At 33.6% G+C, this 23703-nt stretch overlaps 3 protein-coding genes across 4 annotated transcripts; all 3 read right to left on the bottom strand.

Moving 5' to 3' along the window:
- On the bottom strand, positions 1–6995 carry LOC112046359 (uncharacterized). Of its 2 annotated transcripts, none has more exons than XM_052890663.1 (4): positions 6822–6995; positions 5110–5162; positions 2553–2934; positions 1–1211 (listed from the first exon to the last, which is right to left on the bottom strand). In XM_052890663.1, the coding sequence occupies exons 1-4, from the start codon at positions 6837–6839 to the stop codon at positions 1200–1202; spliced, it is 465 nt and encodes a 154-aa protein (XP_052746623.1). In that variant the 5' UTR covers positions 6840–6995; the 3' UTR covers positions 1–1199. The 2 variants fall into 2 exon arrangements, with proteins under 2 accessions (XP_052746623.1, XP_023938755.1); XM_024082987.2 differs by having other exon boundaries at positions 1–1647; positions 6822–6993.
- A 3494-nt stretch (positions 6996–10489) lies between these two features.
- Positions 10490–18618, bottom strand: LOC112046327 (uncharacterized). The gene is made up of 3 exons (XM_024082936.2): positions 18419–18618; positions 13725–13798; positions 10490–12367 (listed from the first exon to the last, which is right to left on the bottom strand). The coding sequence occupies exons 1-3, from the start codon at positions 18440–18442 to the stop codon at positions 12007–12009; spliced, it is 459 nt and encodes a 152-aa protein (XP_023938704.1). The 5' UTR covers positions 18443–18618; the 3' UTR covers positions 10490–12006.
- Positions 18619–22632: 4014 nt separating this feature from the next.
- On the bottom strand, positions 22633–23223 carry LOC112046349 (60S ribosomal protein L10a-like). Its single transcript, XM_024082974.1, has one exon. The coding sequence runs from the start codon at positions 23221–23223 to the stop codon at positions 22633–22635; it is 591 nt and encodes a 196-aa protein (XP_023938742.1).
- Between the last annotated feature and the right edge of the window lie 480 nt (positions 23224–23703).

The following is a 23703-nucleotide window of genomic DNA, read 5'->3' as shown; positions in this document are numbered from 1 at the left end:
TTATATTCATAATTATTTATTTTCATTTTATATTTAACATAAAACAAAAACGTACATTTACTGTGCGTTTTCATGTAATAATTAATTTTTTAATAAATATTTAATAATACAATTTTCACTTATGATTTAGCTCTAAGCTTTATTGCTTTAAATAATCACCAACTTAAATATTAATTTAACACGCCATTAGAAAGTACACATATAGGTAGCAAAACAAAAATTAACTATAAAAACCGGCTAAGTGCTACTAAGACTCGCACACGGTGGGTTCCGTACATTATCTATAAAAACGGCAAATTATCACGTTTTTACACGGGAGACCAATTTAATTATTAATATTATTTTAATATTATTATTTGTTTTTAAAGTGTATAATTTAATTCTATATTTTGCGAATGTTTTAGACGTCTACTTGTTGTCTGAGCAAATACAATTCGTTTGATGCCACCTTAAATAATATGTATTTTACTCTGTTTAATATTATTTTGTTTTACCATTTCGGTACGGAACCCTTTAAATCAGAAAACGCTAAAACAAAGCGCCATATAATAAAATAAAGTATTTTCTTAATGTGAGATAATAAATAATATATTTTCTTATAAATTACTGTCTTATTTTGTACACTTATATATGGAATTACTTACTTTAATTTAATAAAGTTTTACAAAGTTTGAGTATGCATAACATAAAAAGTATCATCAAACATAACTAGGTTGAGAATCTTTTAACGATTTTCTAAAGCAAGTATTGCTGGCTGGGTCAATTTAGGAATTTATAGTATTTATATACTAGGATTTTATCTGATAGCTATTAACTAACTTATGATGGTATATGACTTTCTATGGTTACCTTAATACCCATAACACAAGCTACGCATACTATGGGTCTGGATTATGTGTGTATTAGTTTAAGTACATTTTTGAAGAAGACTCAGTCATTTAGCGGGCGTCAGAACGAGTTATGTTTGGAGCTTCTCTACGAAATCGAATCAGATATTACTAGATCCGCAGAAGAACCAAAGTCTCTGGCATAGCTCAGCGAGTCGCGAAGCTGAAGTGGCAATGACCCCGCACCGGAAAGCACAGTGTTATTCGTCTCTCCACCTAGGTGGACCGAGTACATCAAGCGGGTTGCATGGAGCCGATGGATGGAGAGCAGGCAGCTTGAGACTGTTTTGGTTGGAAGTCCATGCAAGAGGCCTACGTCATCGGCTGTTGGTGATAAAGATAAGACTTTTTTATTCAGCTGGCGGTACCTATTCATCGGTAGGCTACGTCAACCTAACTAATAATAGACTAAAGTATTAAAATTCTTAGAGAGCTTTTTTTTTGCCTGCCTTCCGAACCGGTGGTAGAATCTTTACAAATAGTCAACAGACGTGTCAAAAGTGCTTGTAAACTGAGCCTACTTGAAATAAATGATTTTTGATTTTTTTTTTTTTATTTAAATCAAAAAACTATAAAACTATGCTCGAAATTTAATCCACATACTCAAATTTTGTAAACACCTACTCTATTTGGCTTATCCTTTTGATTTTTTTATTAATTATATTAGTACAATGAAATGTAAAATTTGGTGGGAAGTTCATTGGAACAAACTAGCGAGAGTGGGGTTTGAAATATGTTTCACGGGGTGATCCGAAGTAACCTGAAACAATAGGAATAAGTAGCACAAAAGTTAGTTATACTCGATAACATATACCTATTCTTACTTAGTGCCTAAGTTGTCGCAGTTGTGCGGTACAACCTACCTACCACATTTATACATACTTTGAGACCTGAGATACTTTGCAGTACTTCACTAAGAATTGTTATAATTTTATTATATAAACTGTTATTAGCCTCGGTAATACGAAAACGTCTATAATGGTCATTATTATCTTATGGGATATTATTATACATTGTACATATAGCTAGAAACCATTTCAATAACGTCAGCTTTAAAATGAAAAACCCTCAGCATAATTTTGTTCTAAGGCCTCATTCAAACGAGAGTTAAAAAAGCGATTTAAAGTTAAAACCCAGTGTCGTCGGTTGGCATTTATTATGAACTTGAATATGGCCTATTACCAATGCTCAAAATTTATAAAAAAGCGTCGTGTTTTAAAAACGCTATCGTGTAAACATATACTCGGGAATGCATTTGTTGTATTTAAAGGTGCGTACGTGCGAATAAGAGCTTATTGTTTAGAAGATACCATAGATACACAGATAACCAGATACAGACGGACTCGTCAAACTTCTATCTTTATTTAATACGTCGGGGGTAAAAACAAACCACTGAACATATAAAATACACAGAAACCTTGAGTACTACATATAGTATATTAGTAATACTTACAGAAGTAACAAAAATTAATAAAGTAACTTGAAAAATATTAAAATCAGTTCAGCTGTTCCAGAAGTCAGCCTGGACCAACAAACGGGTAAAAATTTAAAAAAAATGGTTGTTCTGTGATAATCTCTATACTTACTTCTTGAGAAAACTCAATTATATTTAAATTACAGACAGACACTTCCTTATTATAATATAAAATATGTATTGATACTTACAAAATACGCCAAAGTCTTGTCGTCACGTCTGAACAAAGGTATGGCCAAACGTTTCGGTATTCCCGGTATATCCCGGGGTATGTTATTAAGCTCCAGGGGCAAGTTTAGTGGGCCGTCGGGCAAAAACTCCGGGATATCGATAGCGGGGACAGGTTGTGTGTGAGATTTGATCGGCGCATCATCAAGGAGATGCATGTGATGGAAATGTTCGTGCTCGTCCGCCGGGGGCAAGTGATCCAAGTGTTCAAAGTGATCCAAATGTTCCAGATGATCCAAATGGTCGTGATGTGTGTGGTGGTGGTGCACAGTTTTGTAAACTGTGTGCGTGTGCTTGATCTTTTTCACTTTATACGGTACGTGGATGACCACTTTTTTGGTTCGTCTGAAATAAAAGCAAAAATTTAGTCAAGTATGTAATATTACATTTTTAATAATAGTGTTTATTGACAAAGTCATCTAAGGCATGGCTGCAAAATCTTGCCTTCTTACCAATGGACGGTAGCACAATCAGTGGTCCAAGTCAAATTTACTAGTTTATCTACGTTTTTGGAATCATGAACTCTCTCATTCAAGTAAGGATAAAGGATAAATATCGTACAATATTCAAGAAAGGATAAATATTATTATACAACATTATTATATTGTACGATATTTATCCTTAAGAAATTAACTTAAGAAAAACTTTAAGAAATAAACTTTTAATATACTGTATTCAGTATATTAAAAATTTATTTCTTAAAAATATTAAATCTATTTTTATCATAGAGCTATGAATACTCCAATAAATAATGGCTTCCCACACTCTCATTTATATGCTATTCTTAAGATATTACGTGTACATAACTATCTATTATATAACATGACAATAATAAATATGAAAAAAAATAATAAAAACAAACCGGCCAAGTGCGTTTCGGGTCACGTACCCTAAAAATATTTTTCAAGATTTTATTTTACGACTTTGTTCACAGACGGACGGACGGACGGACGGACAGACGGACAGAAGGACATGGCTAAACAATAAGGGATCTTTGTGGATCCTAACGGAACCCTAAGTACCAAAAATAATTCAACTTGCACATATAATTTCAATAGAAGTGCCAACAGCTTTAGATAGTGCTTTCTAACCTTCCTTGTTCTTGCACGCAATTTTTTCAATTAAACATAGTACTGGACAGAGCCACTAAAAAGAGATTATTAATTGGTATCGGACGCCCTGTGGTTTGACCCACAATGTTCTAATTCCTGTAGAAATGTGGATGTAAGATACTAATACAGCCTATGTTACTAACTCGTAATGATTTCCATTGGTAAAAAAATGGTTTATTGGTTTAAATGTTAATGCATAAACTTACGTTCGCATTTATAATATTAACTAGCCGAAACCACGTGGTTTTACCCGCGTGGTTCCTGTTTCCGTAAGAAAACGGGGATAATATATAGCTTATAGCCTTCCTCGATAAATAGGCTATCTAACACCGAAAGAATTTTTCAAATCGGACCAGTAGTTCCTGAGATTAGCGCGTTCAATCAAACAAACAAACAAACTCTTCAGCTTTATATATTAGTATAGAAGTATAGATTATAATGAAAGATATACTCGATCAAACAATAAATAGTTGTCCATAATATTTCCTAATTCCAAATATTTTCAATTAATTTTAATGACAGGTGACTAATTGCGTGCAATATTAAGACAAATAACAACAAGTAGTCTTAATGAAGCATAGGTAATTAATCAAATAAGCAACACGCTTGAATTACACGCTACACTGGCTAACCTGTAATGTATGTTATATCATAACTACAATAACTTCTACTTCCATCAGAATTTAATATAACAATATCTATTTAGTTTTTAAATATTGTAAACGTTGTGAAAATCTGTAATAAGTTGAACATTCACCATTGGGCACAACACATGTAACATATGTAATTATGTATACACGATACAATGTTCTGCTGTTGGTCTTCCTAAATAAATAAATAAATACTAATATTACAAAGAGGAAACTTTTGTGGTAGTAAAATCTACTGAACCAATTTAAAAAATATATTTTACCACTAAAAAGTTATTAGAGAGATATATAGGCTATATATATAATGTATGCGCTGCGTTTACGTTTAAAGTTATGCTCCAAATGTAAGACTGTAGTGTTTTACTGGGTATTTATTTTGGTAAGTTTTCCAAAATGAACACTAGCTAGATCGATTTATTGCCCCCGAAACTCCTTGCATACTAAAGTTCATGAAAATCGTTGGAGCCATTTCTGAGATTCAGATCATAATATATTATATAATGTGATAACATGAGTTATCACGTGTCTCAAACGGTGAAACCTGCACATCAGATAATTTTCTTTATTCTCTGCGTTTGTGAAGTCTGCCAATCCGCATTGGGCCAGTGTGTTGGACTATTATCCTAACCCTACTCATTCTGAGAGGAGGCTCGAGCCGAATATGAGTTGATAATGATGACGGTAATTTAGATTTTTATCTAAAAACTCTTTTCATTGAATCATCTTGATTAATCTTAATGGTAAAATTAAGTTCTTACCCTTCTGTGTTTGTGACGAGTATTGCCAGAAAAACCGCTAGGCAGAAGAGTAGCTGTGGATAAATACAATAAGCTTAATTGTCTACTATTAAGTAAATACTATTATACACTATTAGTTAGGCTTTCTTTCACTCATATAAAAGTATGGAACTCGATCAGTTAGCCCCTGTAACTTTTGTGGTTTTCGACCATAAAAGTAAATTCATTCCGGATCTTTGCAGGGGCAAATGATGTACCTATACAGATATAAGAAAAAATTACAGAAAATAGTAAAACTACTAGACGTAAAATAGTAAAATAAATAATTGAACACATTAAACATATTCATGTATTTATTTTTAAATACATTTAACAGAAATAAATGTTGTGAGCTAACTTCTTGAGGTGCAGAAGTGGAAATCCAAACTTTCGAGTAAAATAAAAAAAATGCTGCTCGTGTCTAGATTTAGATTCAATGAACATTATTTGAAATGTAACATCACCATGAGACGAATACTTTATGTGCGATTACAATATTAGCCCTTTAATGGTATGGAAACTAAAACAATATGTCATGTTTAACATTTCCTTTTATTTTTTGGAGTTTACTCCTTAAGAATCAATTTTTCATATATAGGTATGAAAAAAATTTGGGCAGTAAAATTCGATGAATGACAGCGTTACGTTTTATGTGCGCAACCTATTCTGCGCACCTTTACCTTTTCAGGCGTAAGTATATAAGTACAGTCGATCTGAAAGAGTAAACTCCATTCGTGCGTCGGGTCTGACACACACTTTTTTTTAAACTCTATGCAAAAAGTCATTTTCAATATTATAAAATCCATAAATTTTGAAAATCCCTTTAAATTGAATAAATAAAAGGTGCCATTACACATGCAGTATAGGATACCATCATCGAGCTGGTTATTAAATGATTTTCATATTTATATTAAATTGAATTAATAAATGTATTGCAAATAAGTTGACTAAAGAATTTCAGCTAAAAATATTTATTAACAATTAGTTTATTTAAAACTGATTTTTCCCTGACAAGTCCGTGTTGATACTGAAATAATCTTTATTTTGTCTTAACTTTAATTCATAGTTCATTAACTAGACTAATGTAAGTTAGTAGGATCGATTTACCTACCCATAATCTACCGCTCATAATCTACTCAAAAGTTGTGATAGGAAAAAATTGTCAAGTTATCGTTTGCATATTAATATAGGCTTCATACTTTTAATTGTTTTATTATCTATTTAACCAAACCGGTGAAATGTTTAAAAATTAATTGTTAATTAATCGTGCTCTGGAATAAATTTTTTAGTCAACCCATTTATTGATATATTTAATTTTAATTAATTAAAGTGTTAATCTAATAATAATCAGCTCAGTGAAGGTAACTATATAGAGGAGAAGGCTTTATGACTATAAAGGAATAAATAATATGCACAATTCGCCTGGGTTATATTCGGAAAATAACAAATATTTACAAAATCTAAAATGTAAAATTAAATATTTTTTAAGATTAGATAGATAATAAATATATTCCGGATATCTGCATAGCTTTGATTCAAATTATCAAACAAAAACAAAATATTTAAACCACACATATCATTAATTTCTGATTAATTTTATTACTGTTAATAAAAAATATCATACATTAATGAAATTAGTACCAATAGGCGCACAATAGTAAAACATGGGACTATGTTGTCAAATAAAAACGTACCACTGATCGGCAATCCATAATCGCGAATCTATTGTTATCGAAACAATGTGATGGAAAGCACTTTTCATGCAAAAACGAAAGCTCATACGAGAGAGCAAATTATAGGTCGCGAATGATTGAATACCTTTGTATAGAATGTTGTGTATTCGCGTGAACTCAAACCGATAATGAAAGCCGTTTCAATTGTTATAACTTATATATGCCACACGTGAACATCCAGGCGCACCCATCCCTCTTTAGAAATTTTCCCACATCTACCCATCTCTTTTACTAATTCGATGCTGAGTTTTCTTCATTTTTATCCGACTATTGCAAAGAATAGGAAGTACTTAAGGTTTTGTTTATTGTATTTGTCAATTCCCAGCAAAACATTGCAGCTAAAGATATCAGAATCAATTCCCAGAAAACACTGCAGCTATCACAAATAGAATTTTGTTAACTACATCTTAATATAGGTATAAATGCGACAGGTAATCACGAAATCTCAAAAACCACTTGACGTAGAAAGAAAGAAAAAAGAAGAAGAAAGAAAAGATCTTTATTTTTAAGTAATGCCATACATACATACATACATACATACATACACGTAATTTGGCAGGGAGGTAGTATACAGTTAGTAGACATCCGCTAAGAACGGATTTTGCAAGAGGGCCGGATTAAGGGTGTCTCAGGGCGGACGAAGTCGCGGGCGTCCACTAGTTGATTATATATAACAAGCAACACAAACGTCGCAAACGTCTTTGATGTAGTATCTGGTAAATGTATGTTCTTTTTTACCACACACTTATTTCAAATTATAATTAAATAAGTTTAATAACACATGGCGTCACACAGCATGCGAGCCTTAGAATATGCCTACACTCATTCCATCTTAGACCTTATCTTTGCTTTCCATCAGGCATAACTCTGGTCGAACACAAGCCTATCGACCATAATAACCTATTATGACTCTTTAGACAAATAACGTCATAACGTCGGCTAATAAATAAAATTTCCTCGAGGATACTGTTAGCCCAATGACTTCCTTCCGGCACGTCCTTTGAGCTACAGCAGAAGCCCTAATGGATGACCGGTAATGAATTTATCATTATCATCCTATAGCAGTGCTAGGTAGTCGTAATAGCCCAGTGGATATGACCTCTGCCTTTGATTCAGAGGGCTTAGGTTCGGTCCGGGGCATGCACCTCCAACTTTTCAATTATGTACACTTTAAGAAATTAAATATCGCGTGTCTCACATAGTGAATGAAAACTGTCGTAAACATACGTACCTGAGAATTATATCTGGCCCGTTAAACTAAGCTAATAATGATGAATGGATAGCACATAGAGTCAGTGAATGACGGAGATCTTGCTTGTATACGCCTGTATGGACGCTTTAGTCCAAAAAAAAATTAGTTTTACATTATGATGCATTTAAGCACTTTATAAGCACCAATCTGAAGATGCATCTATGAGGTTGTCGATTGCATTTCCTGTAAAGTTACCGGTTGTTTTATAAGCTATAATAATAATGTGATACTTATCTAGTGAACGATTACTTTCCTTTTTACCTCCATATAAAGAACAATATATTACTATGTCTCATTATCCATAACAATGTACTGTTATGGATAATGAGACATTGTTTAAGTCATTTTAAGTTGTACCCTATAAAACATATATTTTGGCGTAATTTATTAACCGACTTCAAAAAAAGGAGGAGGTTAGTAAATTCGACTCGTATGTTTTTTTTAATGGCTTTAATTAATACGCCACTGGCTTGGCACCGCCTTCAAAGTGATATTTTGCGCTTTTTAGTTTATGTTGTGGGTTGAATTTTTTTGTTAAAAGGATTTTATTTTCGTTTTAAAATTGTGGCTATTTTATCAGCGGGTTATAACGTATATTTTAAACTCCCATCTTATCTTATCTTTTTTATCTTCTATAAGTAAGTATCACATAACAAACTCCTTAATTGGCCACCGAACTAATGGTCTGCCATAAGCTGATAATTTTCAGCCTTCTTTAAATAAGGTATGTCTAGCTAAGCCGGCTGTGTCCATAAGAATGTAAAGTATGCCCCAAATAAGTTTGTTACATGTACTTCAAATTGGATCATTATCTAGAACACAATGACTTTCATTCGTGACGTAATTTCCTTGGTTTCCGACTGCGGGCCGCGGTCGGTCGTGCAAAAAATCAACACAACGCACTGGCTGACTGCGATATTAGGGCACCTCCACATTATGAGGAAAATTACTTACTACCTGTGTCCTGAAGTTTCGGGATCATAAGTGCTATGTGCTATCCTAGACCATAATCTATCAAATTGAGTCGAGAACTATTCATCTTGACAGTTACAATAATTAAATCTTATACAACAAAATGTGAGGCTGTCTTAATTTAAAAGTAGGTATGTGTTAGAATGTATTTGCGGTTAAGCGCGAGTTTTTTTTTTAAACCGCAAAGTTTCCTAACATTTTTGTGCGGTGGTTTTTAGACACCCTTTAATAATAATTTGTATTAATCTTATATCATATTATGCACTAGTTGAAACACGCGGTTTCCCCGCGTAGTTTTCATTTCCGTAGAATACGGGGATTAAATTATAGCCTATATTAGGTACTCCTTGATAATGTAACTTTCTACTGGTGAAATAATTTTTCAAATCGGTTGAGTAGTTTTCGAGTTTATTCGTAACTCACAAAAAAAATTCTCTATATATTAGTTCTCTACAATATTAATCTACGATACTCGTATATATGATCTAAGTGTAATGCATTAATTTGTATTACCGAGGCAATTTTTTTCAGTTGACAGACACTTGAGACTTCGTTGATATGGAATGCAGTGTAAACGCCATGTAACGTCACTTGATTTAACGACAAACTCGCCAAAGCGTCGACATCACGTGGCTTTGATTGGTTTAGCTTGCCTTTCATACAATGATACACTCTACCTATACATATAGCAGTACAACCACTCTCAATAACGACAGTTAAGTAAAAAAAAATACCCTTTAAGTTGCCAAAATTAATGAGAACTGCGAAGCGAAGTGTATGTTGTATTTTGCTATACTATAGCAACAAAATACAACATACACTTCGCTTCGCCCTTAATAAACTCGACTGTCGGTATCATGCAAAAAGCTTTTTAAGACATAATGTAATTTAGTTATAAGATTTTTTTTTAATTTGCATGCTATTTTGTAGCAAATTATACGCCAACATTAATATATCAAGATCTCTAATTAACAATTGGCAAATAAAGTAATTTGAATTTGAATTTGATTACGTAGAAGTCATGGACTTATTATATTCATATTCTTAGTTGCTCACAAACTTTCCAACTGCAAACATGGCTAGTAAAATAAAGTCACTGTGTATTGATGAAAAAGTTTACTCATACATTTTTCTTCTTTCTATTTAACGACAACTCTCTATAACGTCATAAAATGTACAGTCCCTTAAGTGTTGTAATATACGATTTACAGTGTTTTGTTTTCCTTAATCAAACATTATGTTAACTAACTATTTACTGTTTGAACAATAATTATAAGAACATCAACTTTTACAATATTAGTAAACTTAGCTTAAAGCCAATAAAATCAGACCGTGAAATTTATTAAAAACACTGCTAACCTAAACTAAATAAACGTAAGGGTTTAAAAAGAATAAAATACTGAAATGTTTCTAGATAACTTTATTATCCACAATACACACTTAATCTATCAGTCTTAAATAAATATAAATAATTCAAGTAAATAAATTATTGAAAGCACACGTAGTACATTATATTTTACCTAAATGTTTTTCACTCATAGTACTTATCTTATGATGTAAATAAACAGTAGTTCTATTCTCGATACTTTGTGTATCACGCAAGTGTGAGTTTCGAATTCACCTCTATCTTTCGCATAGTTTCATGCCAGACATAGAGAGATAGATGTGAATTCCAAACTCACACTGGCGAGTTGTAAAAACATCGTTACAGCCCTAGTGAGGTAGAAAAGATACGTGGGAAAAAATTGCTATCTTCACCTTGCCCAATTAGCCAACCTGAACGTGGTCTTACATCGGTCATCTTGATATAAACTGTTGTCACTGTTACAGGGTTATTAAATGAAAGTCCATATACACTAAATAATAGAGCCTTCAATAGCCAGGCATTTTATGGAATCTGAAAGTTTGATAGGCCATGCTTCTACCATAACTGAGTAATGTAGCCGAGTAGTGGAGTTTGTATCATTCTGTCTTGGAGATAGCAGGTTTCACGAATCCAAGTTCCAAATTGTGAAAATATAAAAAGGATTTTCCTGGTCATTTGTAAGGGTTTTTGTCTCGAGTCGCCAGAAGCTTAGTTACGTAGCAGCCCTTCGCTAAAACTCCTAAAGTTCTCCAACAGTGTTTTTCGAAGGGTTGCCGCGTACGTGACTGTCAACTAGATTGATTAGATCGCATCATCACTTACCACCAGGTGAGATTGTAGTCAAGGGCTAACTTGTAGAGAATAAAGAAAGACTTTTGACTGGGGACATGATTTCTCATAATGTGCTGAGAAAAACATAAATGGCTTGTATCTTTAAAAATATATTATCTACCTATACATAATTATAAACACGAAAATTGTTTTTACCTATGTTCGATAAAGACTCTGAAACCATAATTATAATTGATGTCCTCCAAAAGAGAAATGCAATGTTCGAAGATGGTTTTTAAAAAAGGTAAGTTTCAAGCGAACGCAATTATAATGCATCAATATAAAAAAATAAGAATGAAAATATATTTTTTTTTTTTGCATCGTTTCTCATCGATAGTTTAGATAGATAGATAGATTGTAGGTTGTCGTGTAACAAATTTGTGTTTGATTTTAATTCCTGCCTATAATTTGTATGGTTCCGTAGTTTACAAGAAACCCTTATAGTATGCCCGATTGTCTGTCTGTCCGTCCGTCTGTCCGCGGTTTAACAGAAACTATTACTACTAGAAAACTTTAATTTAGCATGAATATGTACATTAAAAATGTGAATAAAGTTGAAAACATTTTTTCTTGTTACCCTACATTCCCCTACATGTAAAGTGAGGATAATTTTGTGTGTAAAATTGTGCATTAAATATGGGTTTAATCTATGGAACCCTAAGCATTTGGCCGTTTTTTTTACAATTAAACCAACATAAAGAAAACTTAGTATAAATTATCGATATTTATTGTTGGGATGTTGTTTTCGGCGTATCCACGACCGGCAATTGTTGTGGTATGGAATACGTTTGGGGATAAGATTGTGCGACGTAAGGGCCCGGGCCCACTTGTTCTTGTAGTTTCTCCGCTTCTTCAGGAGCGACTGGGCACATGCAGGGCACTAGCTGTACATGTTGCAGTGACACTGGTGTTAAACTGGCGCCCGCTGGGACGCTTATTGGGATAGGCGCCATGTTTTGTTGAATCACATCAGGCTGTTGATACTGCTGTGGTATCTGGTAAGTTTTTCTCGACTCGTATGGGTACAAGTACTGGTATCGGTACGGTGAAACGGGCTGTACCCAGTTCCTCGACGAGGTTTGACTTCTGTAACAATGGATATGATCGTTAAGTATTTAAGCAATTTAAAATATATATATATATATATATATATGAATACAAGAGCCCTCAACTGTATAAAAGTAATAGGAAAATGTGGAGAAGCTTTAAAAAATTAAATATCACGTGTCTCAAACCTGCACACTTTTATTGAATTATCCTTAATCTCTGCGTGTGTGTTAAGTCTGCCGATCCACATTTGGCCAGCGTGGTGGACTATTGGCCTAACCCCTCTTATTTTGAGAGGAGACTAGAGCTCAGCAGTGAGCCGAATATGGGTTGATAATGTTGATGATGAAAGAAACAAATATTTTCATACAAACAAACATAAATATACACATATATCGATTTGCTGATCGCGCCATCAATAAAAGAAAAATAAAACAGTACCTATGAATATTGTATGCTAATAATAAATATCTTCTACCAATCCAACACATTATAGTATCCAATTAACTAGCTAATTACACAATTCAATTACACCTGAAAAGGAAGTGTGGTATAACACTGCACGGATCATATAATAATTCGCATACAATCAAAGCGTAAGCAAACAGTCAATATGATATACAAGCGTATTATTACATTCCTAACTAACGGACACCCCGGTTGCACCCACGTAGTTCCCGTTCCCACGAGAATAAAATTAATATAGCCTATGACACTTACATATAACGTGGCTTTCTAGTGGGAAAATATTTTTCGATTCGGTTTAGTAGGTCCAGATTAATTACCCCCTATAGTATATATATATAGTATAGATTTTAATGAGGAAACATTTTATTGCTTGTTTGTTTGCATTAAATGGGCTCCGAAACTGCTGAACAGATTTGAAAAATTTTATCACTGTTGGGAAGCTACGTTATCCCCGGGTGTTATAGGCTATATTAGGCTAGGCCGGTTTCATCCCTACGGGAACGGAAACTACACGAGTGAAAGAGCGTAGCGTCTGTATTAATAAAATATACAAGCATATTATTATATTCGTAATTACTCAGATATGAATTCGCTGTAGCAGATATTAAAGTATCAAAAAAATATAATTACACGAAAAGTATTTAAATAAAAAACCTATTAGTATACATTATTGATTTTAAGGAAATCACTTCTAGATAGTATAGTATGCGCTAAACTTCTAGTCCGCTTTGAGATCATCACGTCGAACTGCACAAATATAAACCTCGCGTTCAAAGCGGACTCGATATTTGATGCATACTATACCTATTACAACTATATATTGTATGTTTAGCTTTTCATCCATCCGTTCATCCAAAACAAAAATAAATAATGAATAGAAACATGGTAAAATAAAAGAGTTTATAGAGTAATGTATAATTGTTCATACCCAGAGTCTGAACCCCATTTGAAGAAGAACGCCTCTGATGGTGCGCTGACAATTAAACTGAAGAGCAGGCAAATCTGTAAATACAAATTCAGAATTCATTTCTTTCAATGCTTAAGGAGGTATTATATTTGTCTGACGTGTCGTGTCGTCACGCATCAGAACAGAATCGTTATCATACATTTTGTATGCGACACATCAGAAACCATCACGACATGTCACAACACAAGTGTAAACGTGGCCATACAAAATGTAAATGTGTCACGACACGACACGCCAGACAAATATAATTCCACTTTTAGATTACAAGCACTTTTGAAGCGTGAATCGCGGTTTTTAAATGTGATAATAATCATTCTGATATTTTATTGCATTCTAGCAGATTGTTTCCCGTAGTTCCCGTTCCCTTGCGAATTCTGTTATAAAATATAGGCTATGATAGTCACAAATAACGTGGCTGTCTAAAGGTAAAACAATTTTCAAAATCGGTTTAATAATCCAGAGGTTACCTCCTATAATACCTCAACCTTTACCTCTTTTTAATATTAGAATAAACTAGCGCACGTCCGCAACTTTGTACGCGTTAAAATCGATATATATATATTCTCGCATGTCTTATATACATACTAATTATTTAACAAAACTTAACTCAAAACATTTTATTAAAAATACTTCAATACCTAATTAACTCGTTAGGGGTAGAACTTTGAAAAATCTTGAATGACATTATTTTTAGTATTTTGCTGGTAATACACATGTCAAATTTTACAAATGTAACCTGAAAAATGAAAGACCATACAAACTTTCAACCCCGTGTTTCATCCCCTTTTGATTTAATTTTCACGACAAAAAGTATTCTATAACCTTATTTCTTCTCAGAAGGTTCAGAGTCACACAGCGGGTAATAGAGAGAGCTATGCTCGGAGTATCTCTGCGTGATCGAATCAGAAATGAGGAAATCCGCAGAAGGACCAAAGTCACCGTCATTGCTCAACGATTCGTGATGCTGAAATAGCAATAAGCATGGCAAAGAGATCGAAGAGCCGATTGACGTTGGGGTTCCAAGGTGCTAGAATAGCGACCCTGCACTAGATAATGCAGTGCTGGTCAACCCCTAACCAGGTGAACTGACGACATCAAGCGAGTCGCAGGGATTCGCTGGATGTAGGCGGCTCAGGATCGTGATGTTTGGAAGTTCCTTCAAAAGGCATATATCTTGCAGTGGACGTCCATCGGCTAATATGATGATGAATTGATGAAGGTAAAAATGAAACTTGAATCATTTATCAATAATGTTAAAACTTGCATTGATGCTTTTGTAGTAGAATGCTCTAATGATAAATACCGTAATTATTTATAACCCCAGGGTACGGCTTCCAGGGCCTATAGCCTTGTAGCACGTAGATTCTCTTTCTACAAACGCTAACGCTTCGAAAACTAAAAAAATGTATGCGATGAACAGTTCCGATCGATAACTTGATCGCGTGACCTGTTAGCAAACTTCATTCCCATATTTTTTTAATTTTCGAAGCGTTTGCAATTGTAGAAAGAGAATCTACGAGCCACGTGGCTACAGGCTCATAGTTTCTTTGTTATGCAATGATTGATGATCGACTATAACTTAAAACATCATCATTAATGGAACGTTTGTAATTATCCGAACAGATAAGCATACTAATGCACACATCCATCAGGACCTCGTTAAAGACAACTACGAGTATTATTTCGTATTAAGTAGGTACGAGTATTGTCGATTTATTATAAGTCCTATCTTTAATCAATTTTTTTTTATTCTTTATAAGACAGCCCTTGACTGCAATCTCACCTGATGGAAGTGATGTAAAAATTATCTTAAGTGCTTATTGTAATTCACACAACACTAAAGCACAAACAAAACTTTTTTAAAAAATTGTCTATCTATCTGTGGGTATAACTTTTGGCACGAGTGAACTGGTTTTAATGGGAGTTTTATTGGAAGATAGAGGGCGTTATTGAAGAACTATAGGCTACTTTTTATCCCGAAAAAATCCATGGTTCCCACTGTATTTGTGAAAAACTGATTCCATGGACGTAGTATACAATAACGTAAATGTAATAAATATTAAGCTGAAACTAAAAGTGAGCCGTGTTAGCCTAGTGTATATGACCTCTGCCTCCGATTTCGGAGGGTGTGGGTTTGAATCCAGTGTGATACATGCATCTTCAACTTTTCAGTTGTGTGCTTTTTAAGAAATTAAATATCACTTGTCTCAAACGTTGAAGAAAAAACATCGTGAGGAAACCTGCATACCAGAGAATTTTCTTAATTCTCTGCGTGTGTGAAGTCTGCTAATCCGCATTGGGCCAGCGTGGTGGACTGTTGGCTTAACCCCTCTCATTCTGAGAGGAGACTCGAGCAGTGAGCCGAAAATGTGTTAGTAGTATTACAAAAAGATGATATTTGATTTTTGTTTGTTTGTTATGATTTAACTCAAAAAATAATTAATCGATTTAAAAAATCTTTCACCATTAGAAAGACTTAGTAACAGTGTTTTAATTTTCCACTCCTATACAAAGAAAATGACCTCTAAATTTACTTTTTAAATATGTAACCTATTCTACGTAAGCTACGAGTATATTAACTGTGTATACTATTTTTTTTCTCTGTCCCAGATTTAATCTAGACCTGTTTAGTCTTTCTAGGTTTATGAAAGATGTATATATAACCCAACTTGGTTATATAATCTGTAAATATAATCATTTACAATCAACTAAGATTCATGGTGATGTTTCAACAAAACAAATACAATATCTTGCTGTATATATAAATTTATTTGTAAGTTAAATGTATCTAGATAATTTTAATGACAGTTTTTTCTGTCAAGATAAAAATATTGATATCTTTGGATTGGTGTATCGGACGTTCATTGTATGTGGATTCATGAAAAAAAAAGCTAAGATCTTAAAAACTTTACTAACTAAAAAAATTACTCGATAATCTTTAGCATAATAATACTATCACTATTCTTGTAAAAAGGTGGTATTTTTTTGTTTGGTAGAAATCAGGTTAGTAGATACAATTCTCATTTACTTCTGTGGGAAGTTGTTAAAATTCTTTTGGTCTATCTAATAACGGAGGTGCGAAGATATTTATTCCCATACAATGTGATAACGATCAAAATTTTATAAAAGAAACATCAACAGTGTCTATGAAAATTTTGTTAACTTATTAATAGTTCAATATCGAAGGGTCGGTGGCGCGTACAATAAAAAAGCTCTAGTGTTGGGTACGCGATGTGAAGTATCGATATTGATTTGAATGAAAAATAATTTCAAATACATATTTTCAAAATGCACCAAGTGACTATTGGTAAATGTATTTACTTAAAGATATCAAATTTCGATGTAAGCACAGCATAGAAACATACAATAATAAATGACTCGTATGTCTTGCATTAATTATAGTGTGGTAAATGTGGCTTAGGTCTGTTTAACGAGGACATAATGGTAAAAGATTACTTTTTCAACGAATATTTTTCTCATTAAGAAATAAACATGTACTTTTTGGCACATTCCAAAGAATATAATATTTATAAAATGCACAATAGGCGAAACTTTTAATAAAAACGTATTACCAGTATATGTTTTACAATTGGCCATTTGTAATATTAATGACCCATGATGCATGAAGATGTAAACATATCCTATCTAATCGGAATAATAGAAGAATTGTAATATTTACGATAGCAACTAGTATATTTTACGATGCAAGAAAAAAATTTAAAAAAAAATATCCTATTCCTTTTTACAATATTTATTTTTAAAAATTAAATTGTATAGCTAGATTGTCACGCTATTTTTTAAGCCCAAACATTGTTTTCTATTATACAAAAATTCAAACGCTATTTAAATCATCATTTATACATATAAATCAATCATTTATATGTATAAATATTAAAATAATACATACCTACTATTTAACAGGAAACTTTATCGATCAAGATGTACATCACTAAAATAACTTTTATAGCAACGCAATGACTTGCCTCTCTCGGCATCCCATTTAGCGGCTATAAAGCCATGTTAATTGAAATTTTGAACAACAATACATAATCGTTAATGGAAAAGCAAACACTGAAGATCGATAAGTCTACAATACAAGAGGATTGATTTGTTATTCGGAGCTGTTAGTCGGCTTGTGTCAATAGCATTTTTACGTTTATTTTGTTTGATTGGTTTTATGACATGCCGTGGGAAGGATGTCAGCAATTTAGCCGAATTGGGTGGGCTGCTTTATTTAATAGTCTTCAGCAATTTGTTTTATTGTTGAAAGGATTTTTTTTTGTTTTACATTTTATTTAAATAGTATTTTAAATTTTTGTAGTTAGTTAGATTAATTATAATTATACTAAAAATGGAAGTTTTCGAAATATAAAATGAATTAAATAAATAATCTTTAATAAATAATATCATTTGAAAGTCCTTTGTAGTTACAGATGTTGCAAAATAGCCTAAAATCCTTATCGCTGTGGGTGACAAAACTCAGACAGTAGGTATCATTTGACACAGTGTTCTATTTAATAGGACATACAATTAACTATGAAATATAAAATCAAGATAGATATCTAAAACACATATAGATATATAAAGTCGCAAGAAAAATACATTAAACACAAAAGTCCAAAATTAAATAATGAGTAAAAAGACACAAAACTCACCGCTGTGTTTTTATGAAGAAACATATTGCACTGTTTTAAATACTAATAAACCAGGACACGCTTAGCCTTAACGGCGCCTATCTCGTGACTAAAGTTTACGAAAATGGAAAATATTAAAATTATTAAAAAAAAAGTTTAAAGTTCTATCGGATCGAAGATGCGCGCACCCAAACCAACCGCAGAATGACCGATCCCAAGGGACCAGCCGTTTTTTATACACGATTTCAGAAACATTCCGTCCCTAAAAAGCCGGTCCCGGCATGTAGTATAATAATAATCTTATTAAGTTATCTATACTCCTATCTTTACTTAGAACGTACCGTTATATTCGCTCGAATTTAAAAAGGAGGTTCGTATAGACATTGACCACTTAAGATAATTTCACACTTTTTTACGGGGTCAGCTAAGTGTTTGGATATAGGGTGATTCTAAATGAAGGGAAAGGTTTAACCGGCACTCGGTCTGATGCCCTCGTAATGGCATGGGAAGGACGCGGCGGGCGATCGTGTCGAATCGAGACGGCTCTATTACCGCCCGACTTGCATCGGCGGATCCGTGACTCGTCATGTTTCCGACGCGTGAAATCCTAAATGGGTGCACCGTCAACATTTACAATACAACAACAAAAAGTTAGTTCGGTGCCGTGGCCGCTTAATTACCTCTGATTGATATTTTACTGAGGGTCTTCATAACCTTTTTCGACCGTTTCCGTTCGATATATGAAGACAAAGAATTTCAATAACTGGATATTTTTTATGTTGTTAAGCTTGCGCCTGACTACAATCATGCCTGATGGAAAACAGTGGTGAGGTCTAAGATGAAGCAGGATTGCCTGGAAAATGCCCATTGGCGTATCTAGGATTATTTCCTTAAGGTGGGCCTGGGCCCACCATAAGGCCAGCCACTTACATACCGCTAAACTCATTATTTTTTATTGACACTCATTTTTATTTTTGTAAAAAGAATATTTGCCATATATTTTATAATATGACCAATATTCCAATTCCCCTTCAACTAGGGAAAGACTGCGCTAGGAGTGGGTACGACAATAGACCAACGGGGCGGGGATGGAACCACCACCCCTCGGTGATGAGTCCGACCTCTCTCACCGTTGAGCTATTGAGGCTTTTTTATTCATTATAGAAATGTCGTTTACAATGTTTGTGGACGCTGGCCTCTGAAGCGGGTCGACTGATTTTATTGATTTTTGTATATTTTGTATTTTGGCGTCCATCATAGAATTTTAAATCGATAGCCCAGAATTCTAGAGTGGGCACTGGACCATTCTAGGGTGGGCCCGGCCCACCCGGCCCACCCGCTGTATACGCCGATGAAGATTCCTTTTCACTCTTGCTTTGAAGATGAAAGAAAAAACATTTATTTCAAAAATTATGCCACACTTAACATAAAATTAAACTAAAAGCGAAAGCCAAGCTAAAAATAAATGTTTCATGAGATGATTTATGTTACTAAACTAAAGTTAATTTATGACACATAATTGAACTACAAAATAAAAGTATAAAAAAATACATATATAAATAATACATAACTATAGCATTTAAATATAACTCATTTTAAGGTGCTCAAATTGTACGTGTCAGGAAACACAGACGCCGGAAGGGCATTCCACATCTTCGCAATTCTTATTAGAAACGTTGATGCAAAACGATTTTTAACCGACTTCCAAAAAGGAGTAGGTTCTTACGTTCTTATGTTTATTTTTGTACAGGTTGACTGGACGTCGACAACAAAAGGATTCCATTTCTCACGGTGTCTTGTCAAGATTGTAAAATTACCACAAACTTTACCTCTTTATAATATTATTAGCCGCCCGTCCGCGACTTCGTCCGCGTGGAATTTAATTTTTCACAAATCCTTTGGGAACCATGGATTTTTTCGAGATAAAAAGTAGCCTATGTGTTAATCCAGGCTATAATATAATTTAATACCAAATTTCAGCTAATTCGGTTTTGTAGTCGAGGCGTGAAAGAGTAACAAACATTTATATCATCAAAATCATCAGTTTTCGCAAATCCCTCGGGAACCATGGATTTTTCGAGATAAAAAGTAGCCTATGTGTTAATTAAGGCTATAATATATCTTAATACCAAATTTTAGCTAATTCGGTTCAGTAGTCGAGGCGTGAAAGAGTAACAAACATTTATATCATCAAAATCATCAGTTTTCGCAAATCTCGGGAAACCATGGATTTTTTCGGGATAAAAAGTAGCATATGTGTCAATCCAGAGTAAAATCTATTTCCATTTCAAATTTCAGCCAAATCGCATCAGTAGTAGCGGCGTTAAAGAGTAACAAACATCCAAACATCGATACAAACTTTCGCGTATATTTATTATTAGTATGATTGGTAAGTACCTAATTAGAACTTATTTCATAACCAATAGTTAATTGCACACATAAAGAAATAGCTATCACCTCAATACTTATATTAGTACACAGAACTAATATATATCTATATATTATGCAATAGCAGAAAATCTGTTATATAATTTAGAATAAATAGTAGATTGTTTGTTATACAAGGGGCCAAAAAGACCCATTGTATACGAGGTATTTTTAGGGCACAAGCAGTAAGGTGAGGGCCGCTAAATAGATACCGAGTTTATAATGGGTTTAACCCCTCGTGTTACACTATACTTTTCACTACGATGGTGAGAAAATAAAATAATTCAGTAACCTGTACAGCTGGCCTATTTCCTATTTTGGTCTATATTGTCAACCTACTCTAGCGGACGCCCGCGACTTCGACCGCGTGAAATTTAGTTTTTCACATATACATCGGGAACCATGGATTTTTTCGGGATGAAAGTAGCCTATGTGTTAATCCAGAGTAAAATCTATTTCCATTCCAAATTTCAGCTTAATCGGTTTAGTAGTTACGGCGTTAAAGAGTAACAAACATCCAAAAAACATCCATACAAACTTTCGCGTTTATAATATTAGTAGGATTGAGATATGACTATACTATATATGTTATACAAAATATAAATGACATCCGGTGCTTACTAATGGATATCATATAGGTAGTATGTAGATGACATTTTGTCAATTGATTTGATGTTTATTTTAATAGGTTGATAATAAAGACCAAAATAGTGAATAGGTCAGCTATAGCTTTATTGATAGTTTCTTGTTTGTTCTATTCATGGATTTCCATTCACTCTTCTTGGTTGGAAAAAGGTTTCAAGTTCATAAATACTTACAATGATTTCCTTTCTTATAACCTACAACAATATTACTATCCTTAATACAACAAGTTAATGGACCATTTGATTTAATTTAAAACAACCTTTTGGAGTACCATTTTATTTAGATGACATGATTGCAATTTTGTTTAATCGAGCAATAGGTAGGTATAGTATTGCATTACATTATTACAAAGTTACATGGGAAAATAACAGTTTAGGTCAATTGAACACTAAATTCAGATTCCAAATAAACCCAAAATTATCCACAAAACAACATCTACCTACAGATCAATTATTATTATGAATAAGTATGTAAACAAAAGCTGTGATACGAAGTACTCGTAGAGTTTATTATTGCAAACAACATTGCAAGTCATGTAAAGTGGCCATTTTGATAACAAGATCAATGATTTTACTCTGGTATGAAAATCTAAAATGGTTTGGGTAGGTACGTAGGTTTATATCTACAGGAAAAATATCTTATTAGAAAAAAACCGTTGTAAAGAAAACGCTTCAGTAGAAATACCTACCTAAATACCTATTATTCAATACTTATTATTATCAATGTATTCAATAAAATTATTTGAACAAAAAATTATAAGAATTTTAACCGTTATAATGTGTTATTATCTTACAATGAGTAAATTCTTGACTAACTCACAATCTAAATTACTACCAAACTCTGATAAAATAACTATTAAAACCTTTATGCCCCTAAACAGTTACTAAACCATGTTAATAAAATTTCTCTAGGAATAAGTAAGCTTAGTGCTTAGGGTAAGTAGGTACATGTAGGTACCCGTAAACACTATTTTTATGTGAGTAGGTATAATGTAGTTGAATGTAAAACTGACTAATAAATAAAACTAACGATGATACGTAGTCATATAATATAATTTTCCATATATTTTTTTTTATTAACTTAATTGGCAATTTTTACCCTTTTATTCAGACATTTATATTTGATTAATAATTATTACATACAACATCAATATAATTAATTAATTAGTATAATTTCTGGGCCACTCCCAACGTCGACTTGACATGCAGATGGCGTACGTTCAGCCATTGTTTCTTCAACAGTGGGATCAATAAGTTGACGCAGCTGTACAAATTTTGTGCCAACTCATCTGGAGCCATATCGACGTGACCAACAACTATTGCAAGGCGTAGGAGCTTCTTGTTTCGGTCGTTGGAACCTTCATTTGACTGCCCGGGTCCACCGCTGCTAATCGGAGCATCATCTCCGTTCGTGCCGAAATTCAGTAGGCGCGGAATGTCCTGCATAAAGGTTTCAGAGCTGAGCAACGCCTTGTATTTTCTGGTTAGAACCTTGATCTTCTTATTCCTGGTTAGATTCTTCCGGGCTTTAGTGGGCGCGACCGGCAAGCCCAAGCTTCTAAGCTTTTGACGGTGTTGGTTCGACACGGACTGCCTGGTTTTCTTCGCCTGTACACGCCTGTTCCTCAGTGGGGCGAAATTCTTCAGAGTGATTTGGAGTTCAATCATGTCCAGTATGTTCGATGTCTCCTGTTTAGACGATTGGACGATGATATTTACGCACTCATACAGTTTTTCTCGTGATATCTTCCACATTTTTGCTCTTTTCAATAGATCAGAGATGGGCGTTAGATGGATACGAAATGACGACCACGCAATCACAAGCACCTGAGCGCAATGAAAAACATTATATTGCTTGATTTCTAAAGGGTACGAGATTATTGATTAAAAGTCAAAGTAGCGCGCGCACTCTCAATTACGTCTGTGGCAATATTGCCCGTACAAGCTCTTTTTCCCGTGTTAAAGCCATCCGGACACGATATTGTGTTATATATATTTTTCGCTTAACGACGCTAAAAGACGATGTCGACCACCTGTTGTTATGTTTTTGCCCCCGCCCATTGTCAAACGGTGCCGGCTCTCTAGGGACTCATACCCGCATCTCTATATATAACTCAAAACACTAGTAACTCGAAGCATTAGTAAATCTTGGGGTGTTTGCTGAAACGTCCTGTTTATTTAAATTAATATTCTATACAGGAAATCTGTATTTTTTGTATGTAATAAACAAATAAA

Source organism: Bicyclus anynana, chromosome Z (genome assembly GCF_947172395.1).
Source record: "Bicyclus anynana chromosome Z, ilBicAnyn1.1, whole genome shotgun sequence".
In the NCBI taxonomy this organism is placed as follows: domain Eukaryota; kingdom Metazoa; phylum Arthropoda; class Insecta; order Lepidoptera; family Nymphalidae; genus Bicyclus; species Bicyclus anynana.
The sequence above is the reverse complement of the archived record's forward strand: the minus strand, read 5'-3'. Positions and strand labels throughout refer to the sequence as shown.

What these genes read in the sequence shown, in the direction of transcription:
- LOC112046359 (XM_024082987.2), bottom strand. An exon ending in CTCGTCACAAACACAGAAGG is followed by an intron (nt 2,935 to 5,109) that starts GTAAGAACTTAA and finishes CTTTTATTTCAG; the next exon opens with ACGAACCAAAAAAGTGGTCA. An exon ending in ACAAGACTTTGGCGTATTTT is followed by an intron (nt 1,648 to 2,552) that starts GTAAGTATCAAT and finishes CTATTGTTTCAG; the next exon opens with GTTACTTCGGATCACCCCGT.
- LOC112046349 (XM_024082974.1), bottom strand. Translation starts at nt 23,223, where the DNA reads ATGTGGAAGATATCACGAGAAAAACTGTATGAGTGCGTAAATATCATC.
- LOC112046327 (XM_024082936.2), bottom strand. Translation starts at nt 18,442, where the DNA reads ATGTTTCTTCATAAAAACACAGCG. An exon ending in TTCTTCATAAAAACACAGCG is followed by an intron (nt 13,799 to 18,418) that starts GTGAGTTTTGTG and finishes TTGTATTTACAG; the next exon opens with ATTTGCCTGCTCTTCAGTTT. An exon ending in AAATGGGGTTCAGACTCTGG is followed by an intron (nt 12,368 to 13,724) that starts GTATGAACAATT and finishes CCATTGTTACAG; the next exon opens with AAGTCAAACCTCGTCGAGGA.